A 15770-nucleotide genomic window follows, 5' to 3' on the forward strand; every position below is an offset into this window, starting at 1 on the left:
TGACTGTATAATCTGTATGTAGTGAGCTCCCTCTAGTGGTGGCTGTATAATCTGTATGTAGTGAGCTCCCCCTAGTGGTGACTGTATAATCTGTATGTAGTGAGCTCCTCCTAGTGGTGACTGTATTCTCTGTATGTAGTGAGCTCCTCCTAGTGGTGACTGTATAATCTGTATGTAGTGAGCTCCTCCTAGTGGTGACTGTATAATCTGTATGTAGTGAGCTCCCCCTAGTGGTGACTGTATAATCTGTATGTAGTGAGCTCCCCCTAGTGGTGACTGTATAATCTGTATGTAGTGAGCTCCCTCTAGTGGTGACTGTATATACTGTATGTAGTGAGCTCCCCCTAGTGGTGACTGTATAATCTGTATGTAGTGAGCTCCCCCTAGTGGTGACTGTATAATCTGTATGTAGTGAGCTCCCCCTAGTGGTGACTGTATATACTGTATGTAGTGAGCTCCTCCTAGTGGTGACTGTATAATCTGTATCTAGTGAGCTCCCCCTAGTGGTGACTGTATAATCTGTATGTAGTGAGCTCCTCCTAGTGGTGACTGTATAATCTGTATGTAGTGAGCTCCCTCTAGTGGTGACTGTATAATCTGTATGTAGTGAGCTCCCCCTAGTGGTGACTGTATAATCTGTATGTAGTGAGCTCCCCCTAGTGGTGACTGTATAATCTGTATGTAGTGAGCTCCCCCTAGTGGTGACTGTATAATCTGTATGTAGTGAGCTCCTCCTAGTGGTGACTGTATAATCTGTATGTAGTGAGCTCCCCCTAGTGGTGACTGTATAATCTGTATGTAGTGAGCTCCCCCTAGTGGTGACTGTATAATCTGTATGTAGTGAGCTCCCCCTAGTGGTGACTGTATATACTGTATGTAGTGAGCTCCCCCTAGTGGTGGCTGTATAATCTGTATGTAGTGAGCTCCTCCTAGTATAGACTGTATAATCTGTATGTAGTGAGCTCCCTCTAGTGGTGACTGTATAATCTGTATGTAGTGAGCTCCTCCTAGTGGTGACTGTATAATCTGTATGTAGTGAGCTCCCCCTAGTGGTGACTGTATAATCTGTATGTACTGAGCTCCCCCTAGTGGTGACTGTATAATCTGTATGTAGTGAGCTCCTCCTAGTGGTGACTGTATATACTGTATGTAGTGAGCTCCTCCTAGTGGTGACTGTATATACTGTATGTAGTGAGCTCCTCCTAGTGGTGACTGTATAATCTGTATGTAGTGAGCTCCCCCTAGTGGTGACTGTATAATCTGTATGTAGTGAGCTCCCCCTAGTGGTGACTGTATAATCTGTATGTAGTGAGCTCCCCCTAGTGGTGGCTGTATATACTGTATGTAGTGAGCTCCCCCTAGTGGTGACAGGTTATTCAGGTCTTACATTGTCTAGGGTTGTCTTCTGGGTTGAGTTGTTCCTTAATCTTCTTCCTCCTCTATCTTGCGGACAGGTTGGCCCTGACTAAGGATCAGAAGAAGGTCTTTGAGGATGTCGCCAGATACTGTGATAAATACACCAAGCTCATCCCTCTCACCTTCGTCCTCGGCTTCTATGTCACCCAGGTTATCAACCGTTGGTGGGCTCAGTACACCAGTATTCCCCTGCCGGACCAGCTGATGTGTGTGGTGTCCAGCACTGTCCATGGAGGTGATGAGAAGGGTCGCCTGCTCCGCCGCACCCTCCTCCGTTACGCCAATCTGTCATCAGTGCTGATCCTGCGTTCCGTCAGTGTCCGTGTGTTGAAGAGATTCCCAACCATGGAGCATATAGTGGAAGCCGGTGAGAGCGCTGTGATAAGCACAAGGTCATATAAAGCAATATTGGGTCAAAGGTCAAGGGATTCTTGTAACAGAGGTCAAAGAGCAGTAGCCACCCCAGAGAACAGTGTGTTGGAGTGGGGGGGTCATGATTTTTTGGGTTTGGGGCAGTATATCCGGTCCTGATCCTTATAGTTATGGCGGCTGCCACTTCTTCTTCCAGGTTTTATGACTCACGAGGAGCTGAAGAAATATCAGAGTTTATACTCGGACTTCAATAAGTATTGGATCCCCTGCGTGTGGTTCACCAACCTGGCGGCTCAGGCACGGAGGGACGGCAGAGTGAGGGACGACATGGCCCTGAAGCTTCTCATAGAGGTGAGTGACACCGCCATGTGCCCATATACTGTGGAGGGCGCTCTGACTGGCATTGTGGATGACATTGTGTGGAGCTGTGGCTGACATTGGGGGGGGGCTGCGGTTGGCATTGTGGGAGGGCTGACATGGTGGGGGGGGGCAGTGGGTGACATTGGGGGGGGGTTGTGGTTGGCATTGTGGGGGGGGGTTGTGGCTGACATTGTGGGGGGAGGGGCTGTGGTTTGCATTGTGGGTGGGGGGAGGTTGTGGCTGACATTGTGTGGAGCTGTGGCTGACATTGGGGGGGCTGCGGTTGGCATTGTGGGAGGGCTGACACGGTGGGGGGGTTGTGGCTGACATTGGGGGGGCTGCGGTTGGCATTGTGGGAGGGCTGACACGGTGGGGGGGCTGACATCATTGGGACTGTGGTCCAGAATATTTGGGGGCCCAGTTACAGATTCTGTATTGGAGCCCAGGATCCCGATGTGACGGTCGCAGTCGGTGGGGCCCCGTGGTAACTACATGATGTCCCCGCTCTCCCCTCAGGAGCTGAATAGATACCGCGCCAAGTGCAGCCTCCTCTTTCACTACGACTGGATCAGTTTTCCTCTCGTCTACACGCAGGTCAGTTACACTTTATCATCATGAAGAATCTTCTACTTTAGTCACATCTAAAGCTGCATGGATAATTCTGCTTGTGGTGTTATCGCCAGTCCTATACTCCAGTCACATCCAGAGCTGCAGCCACAGTGCTAGTATGTGTTCCTGGTGTATTGCAGCCTGATAAGAGCCGCGTCTTCCCCTCAGGTGGTCACCATTGCTGTGTATTCCTTCTTCGCCTCCTGCCTCATCGGGCGTCAGTTCCTGCCGCCACTCAAAGACCAGAAGGACCCGGACCCGGACATGTATGTCCCCATCTCCACCCTACTGGAGTTCTTCTTCTATTTCGGGTGGCTGAAGGTTTGTAACATTGACCATTGTGTGCCCCATATATGTGACTGACCTATGGAAATGCTGGATGGTCCCGGGGGCTATAATGGGACATATAAGGGACATATGAGCTGTGCCGCCGCCATGGTGAGCCGTGTACCTGGTGACATATGAGCTGTGCTATAGCCATGGTGAGCCGTGTACCTGGTGACATATGAGCTGTGCAGTCGCCATGGTGAGCCGTGTACCTGGTGACATATGAGCTGTGCTGTAGCCATGGTGAGCCGTGTACCTGGTGACATATGAGCTGTGCCGCCGCCATGGTGAGACGTGTACCTGGTGACATATGAGCGGTGCCGCCACCATGGTGAGCCGTGTACCTGGTGACATATGAGCTGTGCCGCCACCATGGTGAGCCGTGTACCTGGTGACATATGAGCTGTGCCGCCACCATGGTGAGCCGTGTACCTGGTGACATATGAGCTGTGCCGCCGCCATGGTGAGCCGTGTACCTGGTGACATATGAGCTGTGCCGCCACCATGGTGAGCCGTGTACCTGGTGACATATGAGCTGTGCCGCCGCCATGGTGAGCCGTGTACCTGGTGACATATGAGCTGTGCTGTAGCCATGGTGAGCCGTGTACCTGGTGACATATGAGTTGTGCCGCCGCCATGGTGAGCCATGTACCTGGTGACATATGAGCGGTGCCGCCGCCATGGTGAGCCGTGTACCTGGTGACATATGAGCTGTGCCGCCGCCATGGTGAGCCGTGTACCTGGTGACATATGAGCTGTGCTGTCGCCATGGTGAGCCGTGTACCTGGTGACATATGAGCTGTGCCGCCGCCATGGTGAGCCGTGTACCTGGTGACATATGAGCGGTGCCGCCGCCATGGTGAGCCGTGTACCTGGTGACATATGAGCTGTGCTGTAGCCATGGTAAGCCGTGTACCTGGTGACATATGAGCTGTGCCGCCGCCATGGTGAGCCGTGTACCTGGTGACATATGAGCGGTGCAGTCGCCATGGTGAGCCGTGTACCTGGTGACATATGAGCTGTGCCGCCGCCATGGTGAGCCGTGTACCTGGTGACATATGAGCTGTGCAGTCGCCATGGTGAGCCGTGTACCTGGTGACATATGAGCTGTGCTGTCGCCATGGTGAGCCGTGTACCTGGTGACATATGAGCTGTGCAGTCGCCATGGTGAGCCGTGTACCTGGTGACATATGAGCTGTGCCGCCGCCATGGTGAGCCGTGTACCTGGTGACATATGAGCGGTGCCGCCGCCATGGTGAGCCGTGTACCTGGTGACATATGAGCTGTGCTGTAGCCATGGTGAGCCGTGTACCTGGTGACATATGAGCTGTGCCGCCGCCATGGTGAGCCGTGTACCTGGTGACATATGAGCTGTGCTGTAGCCATGGTGAGCCGTGTACCTGGTGACATATGAGCTGTGCTGTAGCCATGGTGAGCCGTGTACCTGGTGACATATGAGCTGTGCTGTAGCCATGGTGAGCCGTGTACCTGGTGACATATGAGCGGTGCCGCCGCCATGGTGAGCCGTGTACCTGGTGACATATGAGCTGTGCCGCCGCCATGGTGAGCCGTGTACCTGGTGACATATGAGCTGTGCTGTAGCCATGGTGAGCCGTGTACCTGGTGACATATGAGCGGTGCAGTCGCCATGGTGAGCCGTGTACCTGGTGACATATGAGCTGTGCAGTCGCCATGGTGAGCCGTGTACCTGGTGACATATGAGCTGTGCAGTCGCCATGGTGAGCCGTGTACCTGGTGACATATGAGCGGTGCCGCCGCCATGGTGAGCCGTGTACCTGGTGACATATGAGCGGTGCCGCCGCCATGGTGAGCCGTGTACCTGGTGACATATGAGCGGTGCCGCCGCCATGGTGAGCCGCTTACCCGCTGTCTGTATTCCAGGTGGCCGAGCAGATCATTAATCCCTTCGGAGAAGACGATGACGATTTCGAAACCAACAGATTGATCGACCGTAATCTGCAGGTGAGACAGAAAGGTGGGGGGTGCGGCTCTGCGCCCCTATAGCTCACCCCATTCACGCCCTTTGTTCTCGCCCCATAGGTCTCCCTCCTGTCTGTAGATGACATGTACCAGAACCTGCCGCCCATAGAGAAAGACAAGTACTGGAACGAGCAGAGCGCGCTGCCGCCATACACCATCGCTACCGCCGCCGACAACTTGAAGCCCTCCTTCATGGGCTCCACCTTTGACATGCGGTGAGGAAAAGACACTACAGGCCGCTCCACCAGTACAAGGGACAGACACTACAGGCCGCTCCACCAGTACAAGGGACAGACACTACAGGCCGCTCCACCAGTACAAGGGACAGACACTACAGGCCGCTCCGCCAGTACAAGGGACAGACACTACAGGCGGCTCCGCCAGTACAAGGGACAGACACTACAGGCCGCTCCGCCAGTACAAGGGACAGACACTACAGGCCGCTCCGCCAGTACAAGGGACAGACACTACAGGCGGCTCCTCCAGTACAAGGGACAGACACTACAGGCCGCTCCGCCAGTACAAGGGACAGACACTACAGGCCGCTCCGCCAGTACAAGGGACAGACACTACAGGCCGCTCCGCCAGTACAAGGGACAGACACTACAGGCGGCTCCTCCAGTACAAGGGACAGACACTACAGGCGGCTCCGCCAGTACAAGGGACAGACACTACAGGCGGCTCCTCCAGTACAAGGGACAGACACTACAGGCCGCTCCGCCAGTACAAGGGACAGACTCTACAGGCGGCTCCTCCAGTACAAGGGACAGACACTACAGGCGGCTCCTCCAGTACAAGGGACAGACACTACAGGCGGCTCCGCCAGTACAAGGGACAAACACTACAGGCGGCTCCGCCAGTACAAGGGACAGACACTACAGGCCGCTCCTCCAGTACAAGGGACAGACTCTACAGGCGGCTCCTCCAGTACAAGGGACAGACACTACAGGCCGCTCCGCCAGTACAAGGGACAGACACTACAGGCCGCTCCGCCAGTACAAGGGACAGACACTACAGGCGGCTCCTCCAGTACAAGGGACAGACACTACAGGCGGCTCCGCCAGTACAAGGGACAGACACTACAGGCGGCTCCTCCAGTACAAGGGACAGACACTACAGGCCGCTCCGCCAGTACAAGGGACAGACTCTACAGGCGGCTCCTCCAGTACAAGGGACAGACACTACAGGCGGCTCCGCCAGTACAAGGGACAGACACTACAGGCCGCTCCGCCAGTACAAGGGACAGACACTACAGGCGGCTCCTCCAGTACAAGGGACAGACACTACAGGCCGCTCCGCCAGTACAAGGGACAGACACTACAGGCGGCTCCGCCAGTACAAGGGACAGACACTACAGGCGGCTCCGCCAGTACAAGGGACAGACACTACAGGCCGCTCCGCCAGTACAAGGGACAGACACTACAGGCGGCTCCGCCAGTACAAGGGACAGACACTACAGGCGGCTCCCCCAGTACAAGGGACAGACACTACAGGCCGCTCCACCAGTACAAGGGACAGACACTACAGGCGGCTCCTCCAGTACAAGGGACAGACACTACAGGCCGCTCCGCCAGTACAAGGGACAGACACTACAGGCCGCTCCGCCAGTACAAGGGACAGACACTACAGGCCGCTCCGCCAGTACAAGGGACAGACTCTACAGGCGGCTCCTCCAGTACAAGGGACAGACACTACAGGCGGCTCCGCCAGTACAAGGGACAGACACTACAGGCGGCTCCGCCAGTACAAGGGACAGACACTACAGGCCGCTCCACCAGTACAAGGGACAGACACTACAGGCCGCTCCACCAGTACAAGGGACAGACACTACAGGCCGCTCCACCAGTACAAGGGACAGACACTACAGGCGGCTCCTCCAGTACAAGGGACAGACACTACAGGCCGCTCCGCCAGTACAAGGGACAGACACTACAGGCGGCTCCGCCAGTACAAGGGACAGACACTACAGGCCGCTCCACCAGTACAAGGGACAGACACTACAGGCCGCTCCACCAGTACAAGGGACAGACACTACAGGCCGCTCCACCAGTACAAGGGACAGACACTACAGGCCGCTCCACCAGTACAAGGGACAGACACTACAGGCGGCTCCTCCAGTACAAGGGACAGACACTACAGGCGGCTCCTCCAGTACAAGGGACAGACACTACAGGCGGCTCCGCCAGTACAAGGGACAGACACTACAGGCGGCTCCGCCAGTACAAGGGACAGACACTACAGGCGGCTCCTCCAGTACAAGGGACAGACACTACAGGCCGCTCCGCCAGTACAAGGGACAGACACTACAGGCGGCTCCTCCAGTACAAGGGACAGACACTACAGGCCGCTCCGCCAGTACAAGGGACAGACACTACAGGCCGCTCCGCCAGTACAAGGGACAGACACTACAGGCGGCTCCTCCAGTACAAGGGACAGACACTACAGGCGGCTCCGCCAGTACAAGGGACAGACACTACAGGCGGCTCCGCCAGTACAAGGGACAGACACTACAGGCCGCTCCACCAGTACAAGGGACAGACACTACAGGCGGCTCCGCCAGTACAAGGGACAGACACTACAGGCCGCTCCACCAGTACAAGGGACAGACACTACAGGCCGCTCCACCAGTACAAGGGACAGACACTACAGGCGGCTCCTCCAGTACAAGGGACAGACACTACAGGCGGCTCCTCCAGTACAAGGGACAGACACTACAGGCGGCTCCGCCAGTACAAGGGACAGACACTACAGGCGGCTCCGCCAGTACAAGGGACAGACACTACAGGCGGCTCCTCCAGTACAAGGGACAGACACTACAGGCCGCTCCGCCAGTACAAGGGACAGACACTACAGGCGGCTCCTCCAGTACAAGGGACAGACACTACAGGCCGCTCCGCCAGTACAAGGGACAGACACTACAGGCCGCTCCGCCAGTACAAGGGACAGACACTACAGGCGGCTCCGCCAGTACAAGGGACAGACACTACAGGCGGCTCCGCCAGTACAAGGGACAGACACTACAGGCGGCTCCTCCAGTACAAGGGACAGACACTACAGGCCGCTCCGCCAGTACAAGGGACAGACACTACAGGCGGCTCCGCCAGTACAAGGGACAGACACTACAGGCGGCTCCGCCAGTACAAGGGACAGACACTACAGGCCGCTCTGCCAGTACAAGGGACAGACACTACAGGCGGCTCCGCCAGTACAAGGGACAGACACTACAGGCGGCTCCCCTAGTACAAGGGACAGACACTACAGGCGGCTCCTCCAGTACAAGGGACAGACACTACAGGCGGCTCCTCCAGTACAAGGGACAGACACTACAGGCGGCTCCGCCAGTACAAGGGACAGACACTACAGGCCGCTCCACCAGTACAAGGGACAGACACTACAGGCGGCTCCTCCAGTACAAGGGACAGACACTACAGGCCGCTCCACCAGTACAAGGGACAGACACTACAGGCGGCTCCTCCAGTACAAGGGACAGACACTACAGGCCGCTCCGCCAGTACAAGGGACAGACACTACAGGCGGCTCCGCCAGTACAAGGGACAGACACTACAGGCCGCTCCACCAGTACAAGGGACAGACACTACAGGCGGCTCCGCCAGTACAAGGGACAGACACTACAGGCCGCTCCACCAGTACAAGGGACAGACACTACAGGCCGCTCCGCCAGTACAAGGGACAGACACTACAGGCGGCTCCTCCAGTACAAGGGACAGACACTACAGGCGGCTCCTCCAGTACAAGGGACAGACACTACAGGCGGCTCCGCCAGTACAAGGGACAGACACTACAGGCGGCTCCACCAGTACAAGGGACAGACACTACAGGCGGCTCCTCCAGTACAAGGGACAGACACTACAGGCCGCTCCGCCAGTACAAGGGACAGACACTACAGGCGGCTCCTCCAGTACAAGGGACAGACACTACAGGCCGCTCCGCCAGTACAAGGGACAGACACTACAGGCCGCTCCGCCAGTACAAGGGACAGACACTACAGGCGGCTCCGCCAGTACAAGGGACAGACACTACAGGCGGCTCCGCCAGTACAAGGGACAGACACTACAGGCCGCTCCGCCAGTACAAGGGACAGACACTACAGGCGGCTCCGCCAGTACAAGGGACAGACACTACAGGCAGCTCCCCTAGTACAAGGGACAGACACTACAGGCGGCTCCTCCAGTACAAGGGACAGACACTACAGGCGGCTCCTCCAGTACAAGGGACAGACACTACAGGCGGCTCCGCCAGTACAAGGGACAGACACTACAGGCCGCTCCGCCAGTACAAGGGACAGACACTACAGGCGGCTCCTCCAGTACAAGGGACAGACACTACAGGCCGCTCCGCCAGTACAAGGGACAGACACTACAGGCGGCTCCTCCAGTACAAGGGACAGACACTACAGGCGGCTCCTCCAGTACAAGGGACAGACACTACAGGCGGCTCCGCCAGTACAAGGGACAAACACTACAGGCGGCTCCTCCAGTACAAGGGACAGACACTACAGGCGGCTCCTCCAGTACAAGGGACAGACACTACAGGCGGCTCCACCAGTACAAGGGACAGACACTACAGGCGTCTCCGCCAGTACAAGGGACAGACACTACAGGCGGCTCCTCCAGTACAAGGGACAGACACTACAGGCCGCTCCGCCAGTACAAGGGACAGACACTAAAGGCGGCTCCTCCAGTACAAGGGACAGACACTACAGGCCGCTTCCCCAGTACAAGGGACAGACACTACAGGCGGCTCCTCCAGTACAAGGGACAGATACTACAGGCCGCTCCGCCAGTACAAGGGACAGACACTACAGGCGGCTCCTCCAGTACAAGGGACAGACACTCCAGGCCGCTCCTCCAGTACAAGGGACAGACACTACAGGCCGCTCCGCCAGTACAAGGGACAGACTCTACAGGCGGCTCCTCCAGTACAAGGGACAGACACTACAGGCGGCTCCTCCAGTACAAGGGACAGACACTACAGGCGGCTCCTCCAGTACAAGGGACAGACACTACAGGCGGCTCCGCCAGTACAAGGGACAGACACTACAGGCGGCTCCCCCAGTACAAGGGACAGACACTACAGGCGGCTCCTCTAGTACAAGGGACAGACACTACAGGCGGCTCCTCCAGTACAAGGGACAGACACTACAGGCGGCTCCGCCAGTACAAGGGACAGACACTACAGGCCGCTCCGCCAGTACAAGGGACAGACACTACAGGCCGCTCCTCCAGTACAAGGGACAGACACTACAGGCGGCTCCTCCAGTACAAGGGACAGACACTACAGGCGGCTCCTCCAGTACAAGGGACAGACACTACAGGCGGCTCCGCCAGTACAAGGGACAGACACTACAGGCCGCTCCGCCAGTACAAGGGACAGACACTACAGGCGGCTCCTCCAGTACAAGGGACAGACACTACAGGCCGCTCCACCAGTACAAGGGACAGACACTACAGGCGGCTCCGCCAGTACTAGGGACAGACACTACAGGCGGCTCCGCCAGTACTAGGGACAGACACTACAGGCCGTTCCGCCAGTACAAGGAACAGATACTACAGGCGGCTCCTCCAGTACAAGGGACAGACACTACAGGCGGCTCCTCCAGTACAAGGGACAGACACTACAGGCGGCTCCGCCAGTACAAGGGACAGACACTACAGGCGGTTCCTCCAGTACAAGGGACAGACACTACAGGCGGCTCCTCCAGTACAAGGGACAGACACTACAGGCCGCTCCGCCAGTACTAGGGACAGACACTACAGGCCGCTCCGCCAGTACAACGGACAGATACTACAGGCGGCTCCTCCAGTACAAGGGACAGACACTACAGGCGGCTCCTCCAGTACAAGGGACAGACACTACAGGCGGCTCCGCCAGTACAAGGGACAGACACTACAGGCCGCTCCGCCAGTACAAGGGACAGACACTACAGGCGGCTCCTCCAGTACAAGGGACAGACACTACAGGCCGCTCCACCAGTACAAGGGACAGACACTACAGGCGGCTCCGCCAGTACAAGGGACAGACACTACAGGCGGCTCCGCCAGTACTAGGGACAGACACTACAGGCCGTTCCGCCAGTACAAGGAACAGATACTACAGGCGGCTCCTCCAGTACAAGGGACAGACACTACAGGCGGCTCCTCCAGTACAAGGGACAGACACTACAGGCGGCTCCGCCAGTACCAGGGACAGACACTACAGGCGGTTCCTCCAGTACAAGGGACAGACACTACAGGCGGCTCCTCCAGTACAAGGGACAGACACTACAGGCCGCTCCGCCAGTACTAGGGACAGACACTACAGGCCGCTCCGCCAGTACAACGGACAGATACTACAGGCGGCTCCTCCAGTACAAGGGACAGACACTACAGGCGGCTCCGCCAGTACAAGGGACAGACACTACAGGCGGCTCCGCCAGTACTAGGGACAGACACTACAGGCCGCTCCGCCAGTACAAGGGATAGATACTACAGGCGGCTCCTCCAGTACAAGGGACAGACACTACAGGCGGCTCCTCCAGTACAAGGGACAGACACTACAGGCGGCTCCGCCAGTACAAGGGACAGACACTACAGGCCGCTCCGCCAGTACAAGGGACAGACACTACAGGCGGCTCCTCCAGTACAAGGGACAGACACTACAGGCGGCTCCTCCAGTACAAGGGACAGACACTACAGGCGGCTCCTCCAGTACAAGGGACAGACACTACAGGCGGCTCCTCCAGTACAAGGGACAGACACTGCAGGCGGCTCCGCCAGTACAAGGGACAGACACTACAGGCGGCTCCCCCAGTACAAGGGACAGACACTACAGGCGGCTCCTCCAGTACAAGGGACAGACACTACAGGCGGCTCCTCCAGTACAAGGGACAGACACTACAGGCGGCTCCGCCAGTACAAGGGACAGACACTACAGGCCGCTCCGCCAGTACAAGGGACAGACACTACAGGCCGCTCCTCCAGTACAAGGGACAGATACTACAGGCGGCTCCTCCAGTACAAGGGACAGACACTACAGGCGGCTCCTCCAGTACAAGGGACAGACACTACAGGCGGCTCCACCAGTACAAGGGACAGATACTACAGGCGGCTCCGCCAGTACAAGGGACAGACACTACAGGCGGCTCCACCAGTACAAGGGACAGACACTACAGGCCGCTCCGCCAGTACAAGGGACAGACACTACAGGCGGCTCCGCCAGTACTAGGGACAGACACTACAGGCCGCTCCTCCAGTACAAGGGACAGACACTACAGGCCGCTCCCCCAGTACAAGGGACAGACACTACAGGCGGCTCCCCCAGTACAAGGGACAGACACTACAGGCGGCTCCGCCAGTACAAGGGACAGACACTACAGGCGGCTCCGCCAGTACAAGGGACAGACACTAGAGGCGGCTCCCCCAGTACAAGGGACAGACACTACAGGCGGCTCCGCCAGTACAAGGGACAGACACTACAGGCCGCTCCTCCAGTACAAGGGACAGACACTACAGGCGGCTCCTCCAGTACAAGGGACAGACACTACAGGCGGCTCCTCCAGTACAAGGGACAGACACTACAGGCCGATAGTGATTGGTTGCTATGGGCAACTAAAACAGTTTTAGTTTAGACCATTGTAATAACAGGGTATCCATGTGGAATCATTTGGAAGGGGCTCCGGACATGCTGGGAGTTGTAGTGCCCCCATAGCTGGAGGTCACAGATGATACCTGGGTGTGACTGGTCTCGCTTATATTTCAGCTTTGATGTGGACTCGGAGCAGACTCAGCAGGTGGCGGCCACCCCCAACCTCCCCCGGGCCCGCACCCCGATGCTCAGCCGCTTTCTTTCTTCCGCTTCCCCTGCGATTGGCATGAGAAACCTCAAGGGTCTCGGAGTAAGAAGCCATCTTGTCCGCTTCAGAGGAGACGGCTATCCTTCCCCCAATGCTAACACCAGGTACACGGATCTGGACCCTGACGGGCGCATAGATGAGGAGGAGACCACCGAGGACGAGCGGGAAAGCCGAGCCAGCGAGCCCCCAACCCCCAAAGTCGTGTCTAGAGTCCCCCGACGTCTGGAAGCCTCCGAGAAACAGAAGAAGATGGAGCAGCCGAGGATCCCCAACATCCTCATCACTGTGGACGAACCCTCCGAGGAAAACAAGGAGGCCGACGAGGCTGAGTGCTGAGGACCCCGGCCACAGAGGTGACCCCGGATACTGTACCTCAGAGAAGACCCCCAACCACAGAGGTGACCCCGGATTCTGCACCTCAGAGAAGACCCCCAACCACAGAGGTGACCCCGAATACTGTACCTCAGAGAAGACCCCCAACCATAGAGGTGACCCCGGATACTGCACCTCAGAGAAGACCCCCAACCACAGAGGTGACCCCGGATACTGTACCTCAGAGAAGACCCCCAACCATAGAGGTGACCCCGGATACTGTACCTCAGAGAAGACCCCCAACCATAGAGGTGACCCCGGATACTGTACCTCAGAGAAGACCCCCAACCACAGAGGTGACCCCGGATACTGTACCTCAGAGAAGACCCCCAACCACAGAGGTGACCCCGAATACTGCACCTCAGAGAAGACCCCCAACCACAGAGGTGACCCCGAATACTGTACCTCAGAGAAGACCCCCAACCATAGAGGTAACCCCGGATACTGCACCTCAGAGAAGACCCCCAACCACAGAGGTGACCCCGGATACTGCACCTCAGAGAAGACCCCCAACCATAGAGGTGACCCCGAATACTGTACCTCAGAGAAGACCCCCAACCACAGAGGTGACCCCGAATACTGTACCTCAGAGAAGACCCCCAACCATAGAGGTGACCCCGGATACTGCACCTCAGAGAAGACCCCCAACCATAGCGGTGACCCCGGATACTGCACCTCAGAGAAGACCCCCAACCACAGAGGTGACCCCGAATACTGTACCTCAGAGAAGACCCCCAACCATAGCGGTGACCCCCGGATACTGCACCTCAGAGAAGACCCCCAACCATAGAGGTGACCCCCGGATACTGCACCTCAGAGAAGACCCCCAACCACAGAGGTGACCCCGAATACTGTACCTCAGAGAAGACCCCCAACCACAGAGGTGACCCCGAATACTGTACCTCAGAGAAGACCCCCAACCATAGCGGTGACCCCCGGATACTGTACCTCAGAGAAGACCCCCAACCATAGAGGTGATCCCGGATACTGTACCTCAGAGAAGACCCCCAACCATAGAGGTGACCCCGAATACTGTACCTCAGAGAAGACCCCCAACCATAGAGGTGACCCCGGATACTGTACCTCAGAGAAGACCCCCAACCACAGAGGTGACCCCGGATACTGCACCTCAGAGAAGACCCCCAACCACAGAGGTGACCCCGGATTCTGCATCTGTTGCTCCCTGTTATCAGCCATCTCAGTCCAGGATGATGACTGTATTGCTCTTCATTGGAATAAGTGACAGTAAAGCCAGTGAGGACGCAGAGTATCTGTGCAGGTAGAGCGCACTGCGGTGCCCAATAACTGTGCCAGACACACCGCTCCTGTACAGCAAAGAAGGAATAAAGAAGGCAATAAAGTCTCCTCCACCTGTCTATATGTGTCACACACTGAGATAGAAGGGCTGTGTATACAGTATATGTCACTGCAGCTCTGACATCAACCACAAGGAGGCAGCATCACCCACCTACTCAACTCAGCAGCAGTATCACACAGGATAGGATTAGATACACAGCTCAGTATACAGTATCACACAGGATAGGATTAGCTACACAGCTCAGTATACAGTATCACACAGGATAGGATTAGATACAGCTCAGTATACAGTATCACACAGGATAGGATTAGATACACAGCTCAGTATACAGTATCACACGGGATAGGATTAGATACACAGCTCAGTATACAGTATCACACAGGATAGGATTAGATACACGGCTCAGTATACAGTATCACACAGGATAGGATTAGATACAGCTCAGTATACAGTATCACACAGGATAGGATTAGATACACAGCTCAGTATACAGTATCACACAGGATAGGATTAGATACACAGCTCAGTATACAGTATCACACAGGATAGGATTAGATACAGCTCAGTATACAGTATCACACAGGATAGGATTAGATACAGCTCAGTATACAGTATCACACAGGATAGGATTAGATACACAGCTCAGTATACAGTATCACACGGGATAGGATTAGATACACAGCTCAGTATACAGTATCACACAGGATAGGATTAGATACACGGCTCAGTATACAGTATCACACAGGATAGGATTAGATACAGCTCAGTATACAGTATCACACAGGATAGGATTAGATACACAGCTCAGTATACAGTATCACACAGGATAGGATTAGATACACAGCTCAGTATACAGTATCACACAGGATAGGATTAGATACAGCTCAGTATACAGTATCACACAGGATAGGATTAGATACAGCTCAGTATACAGTATCACACAGGATAGGATTAGATACAGCTCAGTATACAGTATCACACAGGATAGGATTAGATACACAGCTCAGTATACAGTATCACACAGGATAGGATTAGATACACAGCTCAGTATACAGTATCACACAGGATAGGATTAGATACACAGCTCAGTATACAGTATCACACAGGATAGGATTAGATACAGCTCAGTATACAGTATCACAC

The 15770-nt window shown here is 56.0% G+C and overlaps 1 protein-coding gene across 2 annotated transcripts in view; it reads left to right on the plus strand.

Annotated features, from left to right (window-relative positions):
• BEST4 (bestrophin 4) overlaps nt 1-13275 on the plus strand; it is a 28897-nt gene extending 15622 nt beyond the window's left edge. The window contains exons 2-9 of one of the 2 annotated variants that reach the window (XM_075287469.1): nt 1455-1783; nt 1985-2139; nt 2665-2742; nt 2926-3078; nt 4987-5067; nt 5146-5300; nt 12844-13138; nt 13187-13275. In XM_075287469.1, coding sequence (XP_075143570.1) covers nt 1455-1783; nt 1985-2139; nt 2665-2742; nt 2926-3078; nt 4987-5067; nt 5146-5300; nt 12844-13138; nt 13187-13273 — 1333 coding nt within the window. In that variant the 3' untranslated portion in view covers nt 13274-13275. Of the gene's footprint in view, nt 1-1454; nt 1784-1984; nt 2140-2664; nt 2743-2925; nt 3079-4986; nt 5068-5145; nt 5301-12843 lie in introns of both variants that reach the window. The other variant, XM_075287468.1, reaches the window with a different exon arrangement.
• Nucleotides 13276-15770: the final 2495 nt, after the last annotated feature.

Source organism: Leptodactylus fuscus, chromosome 9, assembly GCF_031893055.1.
Source record: "Leptodactylus fuscus isolate aLepFus1 chromosome 9, aLepFus1.hap2, whole genome shotgun sequence".
NCBI lineage: Eukaryota > Metazoa > Chordata > Amphibia > Anura > Leptodactylidae > Leptodactylus > Leptodactylus fuscus.